The 18902-nt window shown below is 40.2% G+C and overlaps 1 protein-coding gene across 2 annotated transcripts; it reads left to right on the top strand.

Annotated features, from left to right (window-relative positions):
* The first annotated feature begins 4959 nt into the window (after positions 1–4959).
* LOC138583817 (uncharacterized) lies at positions 4960–14081 on the top strand. 2 transcript variants are annotated; one of them, XM_069655834.1, is made up of 9 exons: positions 4960–5042; positions 5691–5984; positions 6082–6354; positions 6483–6578; positions 6669–6761; positions 6851–6879; positions 7938–7997; positions 8247–8312; positions 8410–10459. In XM_069655834.1, the coding sequence occupies exons 1-9, from the start codon at positions 4985–4987 to the stop codon at positions 8551–8553; spliced, it is 1113 nt and encodes a 370-aa protein (XP_069511935.1). In that variant the 5' UTR covers positions 4960–4984; the 3' UTR covers positions 8554–10459. The 2 variants fall into 2 exon arrangements, with proteins under 2 accessions (XP_069511935.1, XP_069511926.1); XM_069655825.1 differs by lacking the exons at positions 6669–6761; positions 6851–6879; positions 7938–7997; positions 8247–8312; positions 8410–10459 and adding exons at positions 13127–13228; positions 13328–13356; positions 13537–14081.
* Positions 14082–18902: the final 4821 nt, after the last annotated feature.

Below are 18902 nucleotides of genomic sequence, written 5' to 3'. Positions count from 1 at the left end.
CTTTAGCTTTAGCTTTTGGCCTAACTATTGCTGTAGCTAACAGTTTTTTTCCTTTTGTTTTTTCAGTGTGTGTGTCAGTCCTTGACATCAATGTTTCACATAAAATAACCTCTGTCACTTTGTCCTTGTTGAATTTTTTTAATTAAAATCACCTAATGTGATTAAGCCCATTGGCTTTATTATAATAAATTAGCTGAAACATGGTTGCTGAGTATTTTAACAGATTTTACTATGCTTCCTTTACCTCCTCACCAAAGAAGACCATTTTTAAAGGTCACTCAACTCTGCAGTCACCTGTTACCTTCTCAAAGCGCTGAATGAATTCAGAATTTCAAAATGTGTTTATAAAAAATACATAAAAAGAGAAACGCAACAGACATTGCCCTCCCTACCATCTCTACACAGATATACCAGCTGCTACTGTACAAGTTGAGGGTGGATAAAGTATAAAACATTTTTTACAATGTCACCACTAAATAAAAATACAACTAAACAGCAGGCAGATAAAGGCAGGAGCAGCATATCCAAGTGTCAAGTAGCCCAGATGACTGCCTGTGGCTAATATTGCTCTGGTTTATGACGGTCAGGTTAAGAACAACCAAAAGATCTAGTGTAAAAAACATGTAGCACAAAGCTCTAAGTTCACTGTTCATGAAAGAGATGATAATGAAGATGAATCTGACTGAGTAGAAAAAGAGAAAACAAATTATGAGCTGGGTACACTGTTTGGTTGGAGCCAAGGCTGAGGCATTTATACTTTACTGAATCACTACAACAGTCTCGTGTAATTCCCTCTATTGTCTAGCTGTACAATACCTCAGCATTTGTTGATTCAAGGCAATCTTATGTGGAAGAGAGAAAAGAAACTAGTGTAAATTCTTAATACCCGTGTCCACATACACATGCATGGTGTGCACACACAACCTCACAAACATTTGACCTCCATAGATAATTTCAGCCTCACAGGAACAAAGTTAGTATGCGGTGGACCAGTACAGTTTATAAGGTACAGGAGACAGAACAAACAGTCACAAATGAACATGAAAACGAGCACACCGGCTCAAAGACAGATCCTTGTAATACGGCTTTAAGCCATCAGTTCCTGGCCTGAATAAAAGACATGGCTGGCCTGTGTCCTTTTTCCTGTACATTAATTTATCAGTCACTGGCTAAAATACAAATTGCATCAGTTATGGATGCCCGAGCGTAAAGCTAAGGTAGCTGCAATATTTCATACACTGGCAGTGACAATCAAGGGACCCTTGTTTAGTGGGACAAGGGCCACACGGACTTATTCTTTATCAGCGTAACAATGTAAACAAAAGGTGACATCAAATCTAGTGGATTTTCTTAACTCGAAATGGCTTGATTAAAAAATAATGTGCTCACCCCTATTCCTGGTTGACTATTGAAGTATTTGCCAGCAGCGATGAAGTACTAATTTTGTTATGATCACAGTCTTAACTAGTCCTCAACTTTTCTATAGAGGTGCCCTTCATGTTTAGGCTGTAACTTCTGTGAGTTACAATCAATGTTTAGCTGCCCAAGCCTTCACCAGTGGTCCATTCTGGTAGTTCACCAGGAAGCAAGCCACACTGAACAGCTGATCAATGCTTCCACACACAGATAAAGGTGTGGGTTTGTCAAAGAGTTTGTTCTCCTTAACCCTTCGGATGCACCTCTCAACGTGTACTCTCAACCGGGCGATAAACTGCGTCTGCTGGACGTCCTCCCTACACATTTGTGTGTCCTTTGAAAGAAAGGCAGGTCGGTAAACCTTGCAGGGAGCAAGGCTGTCCACGAGAAATCCCTTATCTACCATAACTGCCATGTCTGCTGTGAGGAGTTTGGTAATGCCAGAGAGCTTGAAAATCTCCCGGTCGCTCAGAGAACCTGCATACAACGCAGACACAAAGGTGATTGGACCGTGGGGTGCAACGCCAATCATGGCCTTGAATGTGGTATGTGATTTATACGCTGAAAACACCTCACTCTGCAAAAGGAGAGAAAAAATCTCTGTACAGTCAAGTACCACTTGTGTAAGGGAATGATGAAAACTCCGGTGGTAAGTGAGCTCTGACTTCTTCTGGAGGTATCCACAGGCGGATAGAACCAAGCAGATTGTACAGAAAGTGCGTCCAGGTTGTAATTATTCTGCTGGCTGTGGTCCGGTGAACACCAGAACGGTTGGCAAGATCCGGGAGAGGCAGGCCCACAAACAGGTACATCAAAAACAGTGTGGCTGGAAAGCTGAGACTCTTGTGGATTCAATGAGCCCAATTGTATTCATGTGTGATGATGTCAGCCCCCACAGTAGTCATCTCATTTTAGCGTAACCATTTTATAAGCTTGATACCACTGTATAAAAGAACTTAGTGTGACCTCTAGGATAATCACAGCTTCATGAAACTTCACAGCCGTAAACTTGAGATCCGGTGCTGCAAGAGGATGTGTGACTTCCCAAGGTATACTGACAATAAGGGGAGTTTGTGAGGTATTCCCAGGAGAGAATACTCACCATCCAATTGTCAAAAATGCAATTTCACAAAAATCTCCAAATGTCAAGTTTTTGAGACCAAATCAACCTTATTGACCTAAAGTTGACCTCATTGTCAAGATACCTTGGGAATTCACACATCCTCTTACACCTGTGGGTCTCTAGTTTATGGCTGTTAAGTTTCATGAAGCTGTGATTATCCTAGAGGTCACAATGGGTCATTTTAAACAGTGATGCCAAGCTTCAGAAAATAGTCTCGCTAAATTGAAATGTCTGCCGTGGGAGCGAAAAACGTTATCATCACAAACTGAGCTCATTGAATCCACATGGGTCTCTTGCGAGTGTAATTATGACTGTAAGACTATTTGAACTGTGTTGTTATCTTTGTGTTTTATAAAGCAGAGACCACATAAATCACACCTCTCTACAGTGTTAAGCATAACCTTAAGTTCTTTTGTTTTGTGAGACCCTGATTACATAACTTACAGTTGATCTGAGTTGAGTTGGCTCATCGCTGCTGGCAGAGGCTGCCTTAGCACCGGTGATCCTCACCATCTTGGCTGTTATAGCAGGCTCCAGCAGCCTGGATTCGGCTAATGTTAAGTCTGGAGAGGGGCATCTCGGCCGGCGTTCCCAGACGTTTAGCCTTGGAGCTGGTACGGCGTAGTTGTTCCAGGCAAACAGACTGTTGAGATTTCTCTTCCCCCCAGCCGACACAACGAATTAATCTACCTGTCATGGTTTAGGCGGTGCCTGTCTCTTTTCCTGTTCTCCCCCTCCTTTTTGTCTCCTGTGATTCCCTGTCTGTCTCTCTCTGTGCTGTGTGTGTCTGTGGGCGTGGCTACTCTCCCCTCCTGCTCCACCTGGCTGGCACACCTGTTTATCATCATTTCATCAACACTGCAGTATATGAACTCCGGCTCTCCTTCCACTCATAGCGAGATCGTTCCGTCACCTACGTGGTACCAGCGCTACGGCCTACTAATCCTGTTACAAGTATTTTGGTCATTTTGCTTGTTCCTGTTTTTTAGACCTTGCTTTTTTCCTGTGCTTCAGGTGCAACATCCCGTGTGCTCAGTCTGTTCGGTGCTTTTCCAGCCTGCCTGCCTGCCTGCCCTCAGCCCTGCTCTCGCCACGACTCCAGACCTGCCCGTCAGCCCATCAGCTCTCAACATCATTTTCTTTGAACAATAAATCTCCTTTTGTCAAATCGTTAACTGGCTTCTGGTCTGTTCTGCTTTTGGGTTAAATTTTTAACACAACCCTAACACTACCTGGAAATGCCTACTACAAATATGCGTATTTGCAGTAGGAGTGAAGTTGTCTCTCCGGATCGTAGCTAGCCAGGATCCACGTAGCTCAGGATCCACCGGAAAACGGTGAAAGCTAATCTCGGCGTTGTACCTGGACGAATTGGCACATAACGGCACACAACAATGTAGTTTTTTTTTTTTTCTTGACTTTGATAAGTCCGTCGTTTTTGTTTTACTTTGAAAACACTCAAATCTATGCTCCTCGGATCTCTCGCAGTCTTTCTGATCTCCTTCCATTGACAACAAATCTGAATCGGAAATGATTCACGCGCCCCACACACATAACCCGGAAGTTAAGCTGCGTCATCTTGTGCATCGGGTGAATTGGTTTCAGCTGGCTTCATTAATTAGTATAATTCAGTATGATCTGCATGACAATTAAAATGGATGGAGTGTTTGCTGATGACATTACTTAAGGAAGCATAACGTAAATAAAACTGGTCCGAGCACTGAACCTTGTGGAACTCCCTGACTAAGTTACTCTCTGTAACTTTACAGCTCTTAGATCTAACAGGACAAGTACAGAGTCCTCTGTCAGAAGCAATAAGTAGATCATTTACAGCTTTCACGAGCGCTGTCTCACTGCAATGGTTGACCCAATATTAAATAAACCCAGCAACTGTAAACTGTAGGTGCTCTCTTACAACAGCTGTGTGCATGTACAAACCCATGCGTCAGAAAATCTGATGTGGCCTCTTGTGTTCTTCAAATATTTCTAGATATACTGTATATCCACTGCAAATATAATAGTTGTTTTCCTCTTATAAGATTCTGTGCACATGAGCGAGGGTAGCATGTTCTTAGAAAGAAGAAAATAAGAATTAGAAAGTTACAAATGAAACACAACAGTGGAACAGATGTGTGTTGTGGTTTTGGTTGATGGTCACACACACTTCCACCTTCAAAGCCGAATAAACAACAATCACGTATCATCTTTCTCCAGGGTTAGAAAACAATGTAGAAAAGTAAAAAAGTCTTCTGCCGTTCCAGTTCAGGAATTTAATGGAAATGAGAAGCCTATATGCTCCACCTAATTACGTTCAGCAACTTAGAAAAGGGAAACAGAGGACACAGTCACAATGAGGAAGTAACACACCACCAATCACCGGAAGAAGACTCTTCTTTTCTCTTCAACTCGCACCAGAAGGACAGAAACAAACGACGGAGAGGCACGATGATTCAATTCAGATGGTTTAAAATGACTTTCTTTCTACTGCTGCTTCAGATTACAGGTAGGAACACAGAGTTACTATAAACACATTCAGAGGTGGGCTGTTTTAATAGCACCTAAGAAGGGTTTTCAGGTATCTACTACTTTAAAGTACAGTACTTTACAATGTGTTACTATCGACCTTCTGTTTAATCACAAATATCTGCACTTTCTACTCACATTGTTTGATACATATTAGGGAAAACATTGATTTGTTAACACATCACATGATGTAAATGACAACTTGAAAGAAAGCAGGAAGATTTCTTCCATACAAATGATTTGCAAATTGTAACAAAGTTAATGTCCATTATTTCCAGATGGAATAATATGTTTAATAGTGTCCTTATTATAACGCACAAAAACAGACGGAAGAAATGCCGTTCTTAGGGCGACTTTTCACTAACTACAGTGAGAACATTTCAGAGCTTGTACTTGTACTTTTACATAAGTATCTGCAATTCTACTTGAGTAAAGAATGTACGTACTTTTGCCACCTCTGTATTCATTTTTTAGCATGTTGAGTTTTGTGTTATTTGGAAACGAAGGATGTGACTCATTTTCAAACTTAAGCTGTGTCTTAAATTAGTATGCTCACACTGTCAGCATAAAAGCTATTTTCATGCTTCAGATTACTTCCTCATGTTTTTCTCTGTTATCTTTCCCACAGCAACAACAGGAGAATTTCATTCCCTCAACAGAGATGGAGACGACGTCACTTTGCCTCCCGGAAATGTTACTGATGACAAGACACGCTGTGATAGGACTAACTGGGTCTTCAGAAGAAGTACAGAACTGGTTAAAGATGGGCAGATTCTTAAAAGTAGTGAAGACAGACTCAGTCTTACAGCAGACTGTTCTCTTCTTATAAAGAAGGTCACAGTGGAGGATGCTGGTATTTACAATTGTCAACAATCATATTCAGGACAACAAGACACTCTGGTTTATCTGTCTGTTGTTAACAGTGAGTATTTGTATCATGATTTCTTCAGATCAAACTGTATTTTAGGACTACACAGTGAAACATTACAATAATACTTTATCTTTCTGCTCTTCATCAGTGATCGAACAGAAAGATGGTGAGTGGGTGATACTGTCCTGCTCTGTGTCGGCAGCTGACAGGTGTGAGTACACAGTCAAGTGGCTGTATGAAGGTGAACAGGAGGACATTGAAACATTCCCTGCAGAGTGCTCGCTTACTGTGAGATTTCGTACTTCTTTGTTCAACCAGAGCTCAAAGTATCTTGATTTGTTCAAGTGTGAGGTGACAGATGGTTACACTCACAAAAAGCATCTGTTTGACTTTAGTCCTCAGTCCTCCGATGAGAAACCAGGTGAGATTATGATTTTATCGTGTGAAACCACAAAGTATGTTTGAGTTTTTGATTCATTTAAAGATTTATGATGACATCAGTTCAGAGGGTACATGTTCTTCTCACAGATACATTATTCATGTTTCCAGGTGAAGATGCTACAAAACCATCAACAACACCTCCAATAAGAACAACTGAGAGCAGCAAGACAACAGGGACCGACTCAAAAAGGCCTGCTATCAATGGTACGCCAACAACACAAGGAGAAGAAAGTAACTTATAATTCTTTTCGTGTTTCTCTCAGCTTCTGGAGCCAAAACGTTTTCTGGTTTCAGTTCCAGGTTGGTGGTTGTACGTCATTGCTGCTATAGGTTCAGTGGTTTTGCTGATAGTCGTTGTGATGGTCATCAGGTGGAAGAGAACTGAAGGTGAGAACATTAACAGATAAACATTTCATAAGACGTTTAAAAAAGTTGGATTTTTTCTGTGGGAGCTAAACTTAGCTTTGTCCTTTCAGGCGACAAAAGAAAGATGGCCGACAGCACTGTGAGTTTAACAATACTTTACAGAGCAAACGACTTGTTTATCGACATGTTTCTGAAGTTCAAACTGAGTAATGCGTGACCTTCTATTCTCCCTTCAAAAGTGATTATGTGAGAGTTTTTTTAAGGACACTGAAGGATTCCTTTAGTTTCAACTTTTATGGTTTCATGTTATCTTCCCTTAAAAATGTTGGTTTATCCTGTTTGAATGAGATATAGCGCCAACATAGAGAAGACATATCCGTGTTGTTGGATCTTGTGAAGTATGATGCTGAGACAGAGAGAGAAACGTGTTCTTTGGTGCCTTTAGGCCGACAAAATCAATCACGTTCACTTCTCCCTTGAGCACTTTAGTAGAGACTATCCTGACCTGTTTTAGTCACTCTGCTGAGTGCAGGAGGGAGACCATGTTTTTGACGCGCTTCCATCAATGAATGCAGAAATAAAGAAGGTCGGAGCTGCGATCACTGTCAGGTGATGTTCCCATTTATTAAACAATCGAACAAACGGCGAAAACTTACTTTTCAATGATACTGGAGGTGGTGATCAAGCGTAACGAGCGGTAAAAACCGTGTGTCTTCCCCTCACCCATGCGTCACTGTCAGCTGTTTCCCCTGTGCCCTTTGTAGTGAATCTACCACCACCGACCTACACCACCACCTGTGGCAAACTGGTGAGAGCAACAAATATACACAAAAATACAAGAAGAATGGCTCCTACTGACTTAGTACCTGCTGCTAGTCTCCTAAAGGTGTGGCATTACCCATGTAACACAAATACAGAAAAGGTATTGCACTATGCCTGGAGGTGATTAGCTTAGCATAAACACTGGAAGCAGAGGGAACCTGGAAGCACACCTCATCCAAAGCATAGAAATATGGCTACCGGCTCTTCATAAGCTCGCTTGCTATCATGTGATGTCTCTATTGTTTTATTCATACATAAATATTTCTTGATGAACTTCAGTTTATGGATCTGCCCACCATGTAAGCCTCATTGAGAGACTCCAGGAAGCTAACACATCCGCCTTTGGTTTTTATTTTGTGGCCTGTGTTTGTGCAGGGACTGAGCTTCAGCCCTGCAGTGGCCCTTCAGTCAGCTCCAGAAACCAGCCTGGACACGGTAAGATCACTACAAAATACAAACTTATACTCACTTGTTTCAGGTGTTTTGTTTGAACTCTTTTTAAAATTGTAGTTGCATGAGACACAAAATGACTCTTGAGTTTAGTTTTCCACTGCATCATAGAAGAAAAGGGAAGTAAGCCCTTTAGCCTGGATTGCATCAGACTACTTAAGTGTGTGGCAGGAAGTCAGGTTTCTTCTAATCGCTGCCAAAATAAAACCCCACTATGTCGTCTTCCCTGTGTAGGCGGATCCTGAAGATGGTGTGTCCTACGCCTCTGTCACTTACAAGAAGAGTTGCAGGAATGCCCAGGTAAGCTGACTTTCAGAACTCCTGTTCCATCGGACTTTGTCGTGCATGTATCTAACTGTATGTTTGTTGCTGGTTCCCTCTATCTTCTCGTGTTCAGGTTAAAAAAGAAGAAGATGAAGGGGATGAAGTGACCTACAGCACTGTGAAAGCTTCCTCTTCTTCTGCTGGAGCTTCCACTGATCCCTGCACCATCTACGCCGCCGTCAACAAACCAAACAAAAAAGAGGCTTCAGTCATTTAGAATTGTTAGCTTCGTAGGGTCGCTGCCGGTTTGGAGTGAAAACTAGAAGCGTCGTTTATCTTCACCGGTCAAACTAATCCATAAAGAACAGATTTCTAAAACTTCACCAATCCGGTCTGCCACTGACTATTGGTACGGACACAAATGTTATCTACTCATCTCAGATGCTTCAAAGGTAGGCTGGAAACAATCTAAAAATGTCCCCCAAATAAAACAACTTAATACAAAAAATACATAAATCTGACCATTCATCCCATTCTTAAAAACACAATATCTTTAAAAAGACTTGAGGGAATTTCTTAAAATGTGGCACAAACATCCACTTGGACTCAAAGATGAAATGATAATATTTTGGTGTTCAAAGGTCATGGGTCAAGGTCACTGTGATCTCTCAAAAGAAACCCATCTGTTTTATATATTTCAACATTGTTGCGCTCCTCATATTTGCACTATTGTCTTTTGTAAGCTTGTAGATACTAGTGTTATATTTAATGTTTAATGTAGGCTTGTACATATATGTTTAATATTTAATGTCTAAGTGTACATAGAGAGCAGAGGTAAACCGGAGTCAAATTTCTTGTATGTGTTCATACCAGGCCAATAAAGCTGGTTCCGATTCAGAAAAGACTCAAAAATTCATACTCTCATACAATACAATTACACCCAAATCTCTAGAATTAAATGTTTTTACCTAAAATGTCAAAGGTCAACTTCACTGTGAGAACATCATGTCCTGGAAAAACACAATTCCTGCTGTCCCATTCTTGTAAATGTGATAGCTCAGGAATTCCATGAAAGAACGTTTTTACATTTGGCACAAACATCCACCTGGACTCAAGAATGAAGTAATTACATTTTGGTGTTCAAAGGCCAAAGGTCAAGGTCACTGTGACCTCTCAAAAGGCGTTTTTAACTCAAGAATTCATACTTATATTATGAAACAATTTCACACAAATATCTAATTGGATAAAATCATTAAGTATGATCAGTAAAATGTTTTTAATTTACTAAAAAACAAACTTTAACTTCACTGATCATTATGTCCTTGAAAAACTTGAATTTTTTTACATCTGGTTCACTTATTAATTTTTTTCTGTTTTTGACAAACTACTCATCTACAATCAAAAGACTCACAAACAAACAAACACAAACTCAAACTAGCTTTCCTCATTGCTTTGCCTTTACTAGTTGTATTTATTGTCCATTGGACTTCTCGTTATTCTTGTGTCTTTTATGTTGTATTTATCGTTGGCCTGATGGATGGATGTTTAACTGCTGCCTGCAAAAGTAAATTGCCCTCTTATAGGCATAATAAAGACAACCTTGAACCTCGATGTGAGTGGGAATACAAAGTTAATCAAGTGTACCAAATATTTAGATATTTCAGGCCAACTTAGAGAAATAAGAGAAAAGAGAATACCTCAAGCGGTACGTCTGTTTTACACTGATAACTGAAAAGCTGAAGCTGACCAATGGGAAAACCAAGTAACTATTCACATCAAAAGTAAATCTGAATGTCACCGGAACAAATTCATAAAACTATACCGATTCCTACATGGAACTATGCTAAGGTTCTCCCTTTAAAAATCAATAAATAATGAAGTTACTAATAGAGAAGTGGCTCCTTTTTGGTTATGATAATGTAAATGATCATTTCATGGATGTATTGTTGTTAACAAAAAAGGCAGAAGGTTAAAGTAAGTAAAACTAAGAAGTCAACATTGTTATATATGTGTACACTGCTTATTTAAAACACTATTAATAATAATGTGGCTCAAATTGTTCTAAGTGATGAATGTGCAACTGTTGGTTGTTACCGTTAATTTTGTAGGCTGTTCAGTTTCCTTTGCATGTCTTGCTAAGTGCAAACTTTTAGAAAAATTTTTAAGGAATATAATATCATACATTGGGATTAATAAAATGTTGGTACCCTTAAGTATTTGTCTGGGTTTCTTTAATGTCTGAGTAATATTTGATGCTTTTTGCTTCAGCACAGTGTCCCTAGATTGCATCTATTAACATACGCATTTCCTTTTTTAATGACATTCATTATATATTATAAATAAAACGTTCCTTTTAGCTGTAAGATGTGACTGTTGAACATCAGGTACGTTTTTTACGTCCAGAAGTAATGAGTCTTAATTTTGTGTCATTTGTTTAATTAATGATTTGCAGTTAAATAAACACAGTGGCTAAACTTTTAAGCAAGTATAGTTACTCAAAATTATCATCAACTTCAGCACCACGGACAGCACCATCCTTATCGTCACCAAACAGACCAGAACCAGAGGCTGTTTGTCTTTTATTTTGGTGGGATCCAAGCGGGCTGCAGGAAGCTGGCGGAAGTTGAAGGATGGTGGGTGTGAATCATCCTACACTTTAAAGTTATAACACTGCTGCAATCATGTTAGAGGTCGTCAGTTGTAACAATTAAACAGTTATTTATGGAGAACGAGAACATGAAGAGTTCACATGAATTAAAGGGGAGGCTCGGGAGGTTGACAAAGTGAAACTACAAGGATGACGTCAAAGCGCTTATTATATGGATTGTGCAATAGCATCATGGTGTTTCTATATTTTTATTCATATACTTCTATTTTTATTTGTATTTCTTTTTTTCTTCCTCTTACTTCCTGCTTTCCTTTATATGGATCTGTGCAATACATGTTTGTGGTCTTTCACTGGCATGTACTCTTGTTTGCATGTGGATTGTGTTGGTTTCTATTGTCTTTAATTTGCTGATCCTACTGTATTGGTAGCGAAGTGTGTGCAGCATTGGAGTCCAAGACAAATTTCCTTAAGGGGACAATAAAGTGTATCGTATCGTATTATCAACCACATCTCCACATCTGAGGACTCGTCTAGTTAAACATAACTATTTAATGTCCTTTTATCCACATGGACACACTTTAAAAGCCTTTAAGTATCTAAAAGAACTTCAGCGAGACAAAAAGCTGGTGTCCATTATCTGCATAAATTCAACAACTTAAATAATGGTGAAAAAAAGATCCAAGTCACTCTAAGGAAGTGACGCTGTGCGACAACAGGAAGTATATGCTTTATCTCTCTTAAAAAAGCACTAGATTAGAGGCTTTGACAGTTAGGGCGTAAGAACCAGAGAAAGCAAGAAGGGTGAATTCAAGAGGATTAAAATGTGTGTACTTGTGATGCTGCTGCTCTTTTTTAAAGGTAAGAAAACAAAACACAGATAACTGTGAAAGAAACCTTACACACATTACTAGTGTTTCAGTGACTCGCCTTAGATGTCAGACAACAAAGAAGATTCTTGTTTTGAACATTGTTGTTTAAGAAATTGTTTTGTATTGTCTTTTTTATATTTATCTCTCAGCTTCAGCAGTATTTACTGGACAAGGTCCCTCCTCCTACACAGCCAGAGCTGGAGGTGAAGTCACTTTGCCTTGTGGATATGTGATGAAAGACCAGCAGAACTGTGACAGAACTTCTTGGCTTTTCCATCCTGAGTTAAGGGAAGTAGGAGAAGAGCTGGTTACTCTTGGGCGGATTAATAAAGATCACATAGTTAAAGCTAAATCAGACAGACTGAGAGTCACAGCGGACTGTTCTCTGGTTATAAAAAATGTCACAGTTGAGGATTACGGTCGTTACACCTGCAGACGAATCAACGAATCAGAAAAGCAAGATCCGGGCACTCAGGTTTTTCTCTCCGTTATTACAAGTGAGTATTTTCATCATATTGATTTAAGCTCAAAGTGTTTTGTTGAAACAATAAACTAAAACATCACAAAAATGATTATTTCAGAGATGAAGTAAACTTCACTCTTGTTGCTTGTCTCTCACAATGTCTTCATCAGTGGATAAACATGAGACGACAGATGCGGTCCTCTTGTTCTGCTCTGTGTACTCATATCCTGAGTGTTGGCACGCAGTGCAGTGGATCTATAAGGGAAGTATGAACAACACTGAGACATCACAGTATACCTGTTCAGCCAGAGTGACCTTTACAACTCCTCATCTCTATCAGAACTCTGATGAGCTGCTGTATTGTAACGTGACAGATAAGAAGAGCGGACAAACACTGCTCTGTAATGTTGGCCCACAGTCCTCATGTCAGGAAACAGGTACAATTTTAATTACATTTATTTAAAGTTAACACTATTCTGTCACATTGAGTCTTACTTCAGTTGCTAAATGTGATGTGTTTAATCAGAACTTGTTGTTTTTTATTTCTTTAAATCACATTAAACTAAATCAAAGGAGGCACATCAGCAGAGAGAGACGAAAGGCCAGAGGACGACACTCCAACAAAAGCAGGTAGAGACCAAACGTCTCACATCTCTCTCTCCTTATGATGCCTTAAGTGTGAACGTTAGAGCCACACTCAGATATTCTCTACAGCACACACGTCTGTTTTAACATCTCTCTCTCTGTGCCTCCTGATGAAGTCTGAGGTATGAATGTCAGACTGACACTTGTCTGCAGGTAGAGAGATATTAGAGATGTTCACGGTGGGAAAAGAAGAAGCTGATTCTCTTTTGGCTGCAGGATTTCAAATGAAACAGACTGATGATGATTTGAATGTTTTTATTCTAAGGTCCAGGATGGTTAAGGTTTACGATTGTGTCTGTGGGATTAGCAGCGCTCATCATTAGTGTTGTGGCGGTCAACATATGGGCCAAGGTGAAGACAGCTGAAGGTGAGAACCTTTTCAAATGTTATTTTTATAAACTACAAGATTTGATAAACCTGGATTTACACTCAGGAAACTAAAGTCGACTCTTTTTTGTCTTTACAGGGAACAAAACACAGACGGACGACGATGCTGTGAGTTTAAAAACTGAACAATGAAACACTTCAGTTTGTGGTGTTTGAAGGTTTCCTGTGGTTCTATAAATAGAATAACAACAAACAGAACGCTTTGTTTTGAATTTAAGTGGGGAAAGATATATTTATCATTTAGAATATATTTTCACAATATGATGTAAGTTGTTTTTCTTTTCACAGGTGCAAAATGACGACCATGAAGATGATGCTTCGGTCAGCTATGAAGAGGCCAGGTTCCCTTTGTCAGACCGTCAATGATCAATAACATAATCAACCAAAAACTTTATATGAACAAGAGAAATTGATTGTCGATTTCAGCACTGCTGTAAATATTGTTGGTTGTTCATTATGTCTTTGTATGTGATGGATGGAGAAATGTGCATTATAGAAATTCAGCAGTAGAGTAGTAGTAGTATTTAAGGAGGATTTAATCGCAACATTTAATATTTGTCACATGCTGATATTTGAGCGTTTTATTTTCATATCTCAGAGTTATAATGGTTACTGTCAGTTATATCAGTTGTAGTGCAGGATGGTCTCATTTGTAAGTATTGTGCAGGTATTAATGCTAAACACTGGGTTATAAAATGGACATGTTAGATGCTGTTTTGATGTATATTATCTACGGTAATAATACGACACAGACAACGGACGTTTCTGTGTATGTATTTAGCAGGCAAAATGTATTGAGCTGGCATTTGTAATCATACTTCAATGGTTATAGTAGTAGTGTGTGTGCGTGAATATTAGTGACATGGATATTTAGTTTGGCTGAATTTGAGATTAAAACAGTCATTTTGTTCATAGAGTGAACCACATAGGACAACAAAGAAACACCACAGAATACTGGAGAACATGTCACTCATTTCTGCAAAATATGAATACTGGGCAAAGAAAAAGCAGTGCGTTATCAAAATTCTCTTTGAATATAAATTGTAAGAGTCTGGACTATGTGTGTATGAAGAATTATGAAGATGTGATATTCCTAACCTGCTGGTTTAGAGGTTTTTTGTGGAAAGTCAATAAACCTGCTACCCCCCGTTTAAGAAAAACTGCTGCTGTGGCCTCAAACTTTGACCGATTTGAAACATTTCAATGGATTTGTTGGTTCGTTTAGTGATGTAAAGGAAATCATAGAATTCCACTGTGGACATTAGAGGTTGTCTGATGAGCCCAACCCCCGAAACCTGTATAAGTGACATCCGAAAGCGCCCTTGGATGTGACAAACAGCCACGCAAAGTGATTCATGTATAGATTTGTTTTATGTTCATTAGTTGTTATTTACAGATGAGCAGACGCCTCTTCACCCTGTCCTGTAAAGAATAAATCTAAACGGCGTATCGAGCCTTGGCTGTGAAGAGGTGTGAAGCTGGGTGAATGGTACATTCACACCTAACTGAAGTCAAGTCAAACTTTATTTGTATAGCACATTTAAAAACAGCCAAAGTGGCCAAAGTGCTGAACAGGCTCAAAGAATACAAACAGGTACAAACAACAGATAAGAATAAAAGAACAATAAAAACAAGGTGTCAGACTCAACTCAAGTCGAAAGCCACATGAACAGGTAAGCTGTTCCAGAGATTAGGAGCAGCCAACGCAAATGCTCGGTCACAACGTTTTTTTAGTCTAGATCTGGGAACATCCAGGAGCATCTGGTCTGTCGACCTAAGTGCTCTAACTGGAGTATGCAGGAGTTCTGCTAGTTAAGGTATTCATGAGTTGTATTTAGTTTATTCTGTGTTCTTGTCTTGATTTAGTCTTGTTTAGTTCTGTAATTCATTTGTGTTTCATTGACTAGAGATCGTCTCCTTGAGTTGTGCTGTCACAGTCCTGAGTTTGGTTTTAAGTGTTTCCGGTTTTATTTTGAAGTTCTTGCCCTATGTATGTTTTGTCTTGTTTTACTTCCTGCCTTTGTGTGTTTTCCCGCCTGTTGGATTATGGGCCCTGCCCTTATTGGTTTCACCTGCTCCCTTGATTGTCTCACCTGTGCCCGATTAGTTTCACCTCCCCTGTGTATTTAGTCTTTGTCTTCCCTTGTCCTGTTGCTAGTTCGTTGTCGTCCTTCCTCTGGAGTGTCGTCCGTCCATGTCCATGTCCATGTCCATGTCCATGTCCATGCATGTGTATGATTCTCAGTGTTCCCTGTGTGGATTTTTCACCTTCCGGTTTTCATTTGGATTACTTATTGCCTGTTTTGTTTGGACCTTTTTGCCATTGGATTTTGTTTGCCTGCACCCCTTGGATTCCTCAGATCAGTAAGCCTTTGTTTCGCCTTCTGCCTTTTTGTTTAAATAAATTATTATTTCAGTCTGCATCTGGGTCCTCAACCTTTTGTTTACACCGAAACTGTGACAAAGGTGGCGCCAGCTCATTTAAAACAAGCAAAAAAATCTTAAAATCAATTGTAGAACGGACAGGAAGCCAATGGAGGGAGGCCGGTACTGGTGTTATGTGCTAACGCTTTCGTTTTCCAGTTAACAGACGAGCGGCTGCATTTTGCACTAACTGCAGACGACGGAGGGACGACTGGTCCAGGCCCACATACAGAGAACTGCAGCAGTCTAGCTGAGAGGTAATAAAAGCATGAATAACTCTCTCGAGATCTTTGGGAGTGAGATAGACCGTTACCTGGGCCAAGAGTCTTGGAAGTCGAGAGTCGTGGAAAAAGCTAGTTTTGACAACAGAACTAATTTGTTTGAAAGAGCCGTCAAAAATCACACCAAGATTCTTAACAAAAGGACGATTGTAAGAAGCAAACGGGCCAAGGAGAGCATCAGAGTCGTCCATTTGGTCTGGTCGTCCGAGCATGAAGACCTCAGTCTTATTTTCATTGAGATTGAGGAAATTTAGATCCATCCAAGTCTTTATGTCGTTCAAGCAGTTTAGCAAAGGCTGCACAGAATCTTTAGTGTTTTTATAGGCAAGTATATTTGTACATCATCAGCAAAACAATGAAAAGGAATGTTATGTTTCTTAAAAATGGACCCCAGGGGCAGCACAATGAGAAGAGGATAGGGCCCAAAATGGAGCCTAGAGTGACCCCACAAGTAAGATTATTCGCCTAAGTGCACCGAGAAACTCCTATCTGTCAGGTACTACTGAAACCATTTGAGGGCAGTACCTGTAATGCCCACACACTGTTCAAGGCGTGATAAAAGGATCCCATGATCCACAGTGTCAACGGCAGCGGTCAGGTCCAAAAGCACCAGGCTGGCAGAGTTCCCTGAGTCAACGGTTAGAAGAAGATCGTTAAAAACTCTAAAGAGAGCTGTTTCAGTACTATGGCGTGGTTTAAAACCTGAGTGGAATTTTTCAAAAATGACATGATTATCTGAAGATGTTTGTAATTGAGTAAGAACAACTCTCTCCATAACTTTAGACAAAAAGGTAGCTTGGAAATAGGCCTGAAGTTAGAGAGAACAGAAGAGTCCAGGTTTTCCTTTTTGATAAGGGGATGCACTGCAGCATGTTTAAAAGCAGCTGGAACACACCCTGAAGTAAGCAAGGTGTTAATCAACGCCAGAATACTTGACCCAACAGTATTACAAACTTCTTTTAGAAGCTGAGAAGGAATGCTATCTAGGGGGATATTTGTAGGCCACAAGTGATGCACTACCTCAGATAATAGGGAGAGTGGTACAGGCTCAAACTGATCGAGGACCACTGGGCACATAGGAGGAACAGAAGGGTCTAGGGCAGAGGAAATGGGTGGAAACCTCAGTCCGGAAATCTTGTTGATAAAAAATAAACACTTCCACATCAGTTCTCAGAAGAAAGAGCTGAGCCGCAATGAGGAACAAACACGTCTTTGAACACTAAAAACAGTGTCAGCATACTGCACCATGTGTGAGGCATCACAGTCTGGAGGATGAGGAGTTTGTCTCATTACTTGTGTCCTTTTATCCACACAGATTTAAAGCTGCAGTAGGTGAGATGGAGAAGAGAGCAGACTTTGCTTCAAAATTTGAAAGATCACAACCTCCAGGTCCCTCACCCTCTCTCTCCGCGGCGCTCAGTCCTGCCTCCAAAAGCCCTCCCTGCAGAGGAGGCTGTCATGCACGCGCATGGCACACAGAACTATCAGGAGAAAGTCTGAAACGGTCACACACTGCCTGGGAACTTCACAGAAATGTTTTCAGCCACTCCGCCATGAAACAACGCTGAACAGTAGCCGCATTGAGAACAAGCTAACATCACAGAAGCCGCCGACATCTTAGCAATGTGAAGCAAATGCAGCAGAAATGAAGCCGGGGTAATTACCTGTCGAGCAGAACTGTCTAACTCAGCATCGCTTTTTAATCCTTTCAGGTCCTGTAGCTCTCTCCACCTCGGAAATGCCGCTCTGATGTTTCCTCTGGTTTTGTTTCTGTCTCGGTCCAACTCTTTTAGCGTGCTTTTTCTCTTTTGTCTTCTTCGGTGTAACGGTCGTTAGTTGGCAATGAAGGGATGGGCATTTTTTAAATTCCTGGTGGTTGTGGACACAAGCCGGCTGATGCTGTGCTCACTGAAGAAATTGAGCTTGAGCGAGGAGTGGTGCTGCGCAGCATGTGATTGACAGCAGCCTGAGAGACTACTCGGCTCTGATTGGTTTTTGTGGAGCGGTAGATTCTTGCAAATTGCCATTAGGAGCAGTAGGAGGAGCCAGAGGAACATGATAATTTTACCAGACTATCTCTCTCATGTACCACTGCATGTTGAAAGTGACAGTTTGAGCAAATATGACAAAAAGTTAGTTTTAATAATGTTACCTACTGAACCTTTAACCACTCCACCTTTAGCTTTTAAGACATCTATAGGAAATTCAAAGCGATGAAAAGCTGATGCGCTCTGTCAGCTGAAATATTACTACTTAAAGAATGGGGGGAGAAAAATAGTCAATTCACTGTAAGAAGGTTGGACTTACTAAAAACAGGAAGTTGTTTTTTCAAAGTCTCTACAGGAAACACTTCAGAGGGTGAGAACAAGAGACAGAGAAGCAAGATGGGTCACTTCACGAGGAGTAAAATGTCTTTCTTTGTGACACTGGTGCTTCTGTTCACAGGTAAGAAAATACTAAAGACAGACATTATTAAAAGAAACATTACAAACATTTCTAACAGACATTGAAGTCAGACGGCTAAGTTTGATGTTTATTTGAGGCATTTGGAGTTCAGAGTTTAGAAACATTTGGTATGGCTTTAGAGTTTAATGTAATCCTCTCACATAACTATTAATAAAATGTTTTATCATTGATATTTATCTCTAATTTCAGCAGCAGTAACTGGACAAGGTCCCTCCTCCTTCACTGTCAGAGCTGGAGGTGAAGTCACTTTGCCTTGTGGGAATGTGATGAAAGATCAGCAGAACTGTGACAGAACTTCTTGGCTTTTCAATTGTGATAATTGGCTAGCAGCAGTAGAACTGATTACACACGGGACTATAACTACAACTCAGATTTCAAAAGATCATTCTGACAGACTGAGAGTCACAGCGGACTGTTCTCTGGTTGTAACAAACATCACACGTGAGGATGTTGGACATTACGCCTGCAGACAGCTCAACGAAT

Source organism: Semicossyphus pulcher, unplaced genomic scaffold, assembly GCF_022749685.1.
Source record: "Semicossyphus pulcher isolate SPU_LCO1_2020_fin unplaced genomic scaffold, fSemPul1.0.p SCAF_11, whole genome shotgun sequence".
NCBI lineage: Eukaryota > Metazoa > Chordata > Actinopteri > Labriformes > Labridae > Semicossyphus > Semicossyphus pulcher.
This window is presented reverse-complemented; position numbering and strand designations above follow the sequence as displayed.